Consider the following 4268-nt stretch of genomic DNA (forward strand, 5'->3'; position numbering starts at 1 on the left):
AGAGCGGGGCCGGGCGCGGGCGGCGCTGGGGAGCGCTCGGCTCTGCCCGGGCGCCTCTTTGTGTTTCCCTCCCGTCCGCCGGGTCCGGTGTGGCGGGATTCGCGCGTGCTCGCCCAGGGAGAACGAGCGACCTCGGATTTGCTGCCTAAAGCACTCAGCCGTGTAGTAGGCGTTGTTAGAATGTCGCATTCTTGGAAGTCGTGCTACTTTTTCTGCGAGTTTTCAGTCCTTCCTTATGCTTGGTGACTAGAAAAACGCCGTCTCCCCCGTTTTCGTGTCCGAGTTGAATACCTTTAGTTTCATTAGGGTTTTGGAAATCGTAAAGCAAAAGCTTTAATCGATGTCATATTTTGAAATGCACTAAGAGGGGATACTTTGTATCAAGTTAATTGTGGATTTCAGTTTACGCTTTGGCAATGACTGCAAGCCTTTAACCTTTTGTTAAGTTCCAATACTGGAAGACCTTATCTACAGTCTAATCTTCATTGACGTCCGGCTCCTTTCAAGTAAATATGAAAAGCGTGCTTTTTGCATGCAGGCACTGAAATGTGCATGTCAATGTAATATATAAAACCACTTGAACAAACTGAAGTTCATAAGGCTGAAGATAAGCTTTCTTCCCAAATCAACAGTGTGAACTTTTAGAGTAAAAAATGCAGCATCCTGCCTTCTCTCCCTAGAACAACACTTACAAAATCTGTACGAACTAAAGATTTTGTTACTTAATAAGTCCATACAGTCCAGTCCTTCAGTCTACAAATTATATTACTCTCTCTTATGCATTTACAGCCAGCAAACCTGGAAGAAAGACTTTGTCTTGGAGCTAACTCCTGAGCATTTTGAGATCATTCATCATGAAGTATGTAATACAGGAATGGCTCAGAGTAACTACCTTGCTATTCATAGCTCAAGCAGTTTCTGCAATGGTTCTTCCCAATGCCACGCTCTTAGAGGAACTTTTGGAAAAGTACATGGATGAAGATGGTGAGTGGTGGATCGCCAAGCAGAGAGGGAAAAGGGCTATCACAGACAGTGATATGCAAAGTATCTTGGATCTTCATAATAAATTACGGGGTCAGGTGTATCCACCAGCTTCCAATATGGAATATATGGTAAGGAAAAACAGATAGTGATGTGCAGAAAAAAATGTTTTTAGAATAGTTGCTATCACTTTATAAAACAGCATACTTTCAGTCTTAGCTTGCTTGTTTTCTCATTTAAAGTACTTGTCACTTGTTTGTCTTTATTTTTTTTTGTACAGGTATGAATTGTGAGATAAAAATGCCTGTTTGTGGATCAAGTGTCATGCTCTACTTACATTAATGTGTTTAATCTCTCATAGCTCTGCTAAATTTAAGTGGCAGTTCCTCAGTGTTAGGGGCCAATTTCCAAAATTGCAGTACTCTAATAAAGTTGATTGTAATTGTGGCCTAAAAAGTTAGGATCTGAGAAGAGTACTGAGCAATGAAGTTTCAAGATAGCATGCATGTATTCTTTCCCATGCTTCTAGGTTGGATGGCATTTCTGAACAAAATGAGGACCTTACAACAAGAAAGTCTTCTATTTAAGTTGGCACCTGTTACTGGAGGGCTGTATATTTCTGTGTTCAAGTTAATAATGTAATTTCTGTTTATTTTTTTTTTCCTTCAGAAGCCTCTATATTTGGACTATTATTAGTAGCAGTAAGTTTCATGTTTCTGAACTTTGTTTTTATGCCATAGTTCAAGGCTAATTCTATCTCTCCTTGCTAAGTAGATGAAATCAGGTCATTAGAGCTTTTAAGAAGTCTAGAGCTTTAACAAAAATGGGCAACTTTTCTTTTTTTCTGCACCTTTTTCCTGTGTCCACATGGTATATTGTTGACTTATCTGTTCATGCACCAGAGAAAGAGCATTGGTATGGGTTGAGTTGTTTATATCATATATTTTACAGATTTGTTGTCACTTTCCATGACAGAGGTTTATATTAACACATTTCCAGATAAAAATATCTTTCCTAGACTGGAGTGGCGTCTTTCAGGTTGGAGATCTGTTTGAACTGAGTAAATATGGGTCCTGTAGAAGCCATGCTTGCTTAAACCATCAGTAGAATCATAGGATGGTTTGGGCTGGAGGAGACCTTTAAATGTTCTCTGGTCCATTCCCCATTAAAGTCAGTTTAACTTAAGTTTACCTATGTGAATGTTATTGTATTAGACTAAGAGCCATCAGGAATGGAATCACAGGATATACTGCCACATATCATCTCCAAACAAAGGGATGATAATACCTGAAACCCCTTTAACCCATTGAGTTACAATTGTCTGCACATATTCATAAACTTTGTTTTCTGTTGCGACTTTTCCAGACCTTGCTATAATAGAGGTTAACATTTTGCTCCCAGTCACTCAGGCCAACTTTTTTTCTGGAAAGCTCAAAAACAAGCTATTAAGTTTTTTTTGCAAAAGAAGAATTGGGAAGACTGTTGCTTTCCCTTGTTAAAATACTGCAAGCGTTTTTCTTGAGATTCTCTGAAAGCATAGGTATTTGTAGTTATGTGGCTTTTTCCATTCCTAATGCCATACTACATTTGCCTGTCATATATCTTGGAAAGGACAATTTGGATATAACTCACAGAAGTAAGGTTTTTGACAGCTTTATTCAAAGATTCCTCCAGCACTGCACACACTTGGGCTTAAACTCTGTGTTGGGTCTACATCTGGAACAAGTTTTTCTGGTTTTGTTGTTTTTTCTGTGCTCTCCAATGATGTCTGTGCCAGAGAGTACAACTAGCATGGAAAAGCAATTACCCAGTTTTGACATCAAGGATGTTACTCTGAACAGGGCAGCAGCTTTCAAGAGAGTGGGATTCAATTTTGGCATAATATCCTAGGGAATGAGGGATTAGGATAGACAAGGGTTAGAGACCTGTGAAAGGGTCTGTGTAAAGTGTGTGGTCAGAGGGATAGATACCTGTGGAGGGTATGAGAAGGGTGTGGAGAGAGCCTGAGTGATCAAGCAGATGTTGAGAAATCATTGTAATGGAGAGAAAGATTAACCATATCCATTCCTCAAATGCTCTAAGACCTGTGACTGTGATTTGGATCAGAAGTTTATGGAAGGAGGTTAAGAGCACAGACATTTGCTAAGAGAGGCTATTTGAAAAGTCTAAACCTATTAGTAAGTGGGGAGGAGGATTGCATCTGGAGGAAACAGGTGAGAGTTGATATTGGGAATGGGGACAAGAGGGTTCAGAAGACAGTGGGAACCACATGTTGCTTGAGCAGAATGAGGAAAGGACAGGACTGCTGATTGTTTGCACATATATATTTTTATGGTACTCTTAGAGATTTTCCTCTCAATGTCTTAACAAAGATAATTATTAGTGCTCCAGAAGAGGGAAACCATCCATCTAAATGCTTGCCTGATGTTTAGCAAGATAAATGAGTGCAGCTGAAATACTTTTTGTGTACTTTTGGTGTGGTTTATTAATATAGACATGCTGGCAAACATGTCTCCTGCTATTGGCACACTCGTGTCCCTGTAAACTGCCCTTTGTATTAGCAAAGCCTCTCCTTGTGAATAGAGCTAGTTCTGCTTGGGGGAGTGAAGTTTTATGTCTCACTGAACCTGAATGGAGATGAGCAAGGTCCAGGTGCCACCCTGATAAACTTGTATCTCTATAAATGTGTGGTAATAATTGAGAAATTTAAGATATCCAAGAGTGCTTGGAGCTGGGAGAAGTATGTGGGGGCTGCATGCTCTCACTGGACTGTTAGGTTACCTGAGATGTTCCAGACTAAAAGGCAGCTCTGGGTGAAGTGCCTCTGTCCTGTTCCTACCAGTGGAATGCACCTGAGTTGATGATGAGACTGATCCAAGTACTTAAAGAATCAGATTTAATTTAAAAAAATGTAATTTTAAGGGTTTTTATTCACTCTCAGTCATGACACTATCTCCCTGTGGGGCAGAATCAGATGAGTACCAGTGCTGATAAAAGAGCATTGGAATGAATAACTAAGGAACGGGTGGGATTGAGAACCACGTTGGGTAGGAGGTATTGGTTTTTTTACTCATTTACAAAGTCCAGCTTTACCTTTGAGATAAGGCGTGCAGCATAAGATCTTGGTTCTATTACAAACAAAACAAACCAAACAAAAAAAAACCCACAAAAAAACAACAAAAAAATCCCCCAAAAAACCCCCAACAAACAAACCCAAAAAAAAAAAAACCCAAAAAAACCCCAAGAAACAAAAAATCCCATGGAAAATGAAAAAGTTGCATTACTGA

The 4268-nt window shown here is 39.7% G+C and overlaps 1 protein-coding gene across 3 annotated transcripts in view; it reads left to right on the top strand.

Annotated features, from left to right (window-relative positions):
* The first annotated feature begins 238 nt into the window (after positions 1-238).
* Positions 239-4268, top strand: part of CRISPLD1 (cysteine rich secretory protein LCCL domain containing 1) — a 37454-nt gene continuing 33424 nt past the window's right edge. Inside the window, exon 1 of one of the 3 annotated variants that reach the window (XM_031063742.1) lies at positions 239-1112. In XM_031063742.1, coding sequence (XP_030919602.1) covers positions 855-1112 — 258 coding nt within the window. In that variant the 5' untranslated portion in view covers positions 239-854. The remainder of the gene's footprint in view (positions 1113-4268) is intronic. The other 2 variants (XM_005429136.2, XM_031063743.1) reach the window with 2 other exon arrangements.

The sequence above is a fragment of the Geospiza fortis genome, unplaced genomic scaffold (assembly GCF_000277835.1).
Source record: "Geospiza fortis unplaced genomic scaffold, GeoFor_1.0 scaffold1831, whole genome shotgun sequence".
NCBI classification, from domain to species: domain Eukaryota; kingdom Metazoa; phylum Chordata; class Aves; order Passeriformes; family Thraupidae; genus Geospiza; species Geospiza fortis.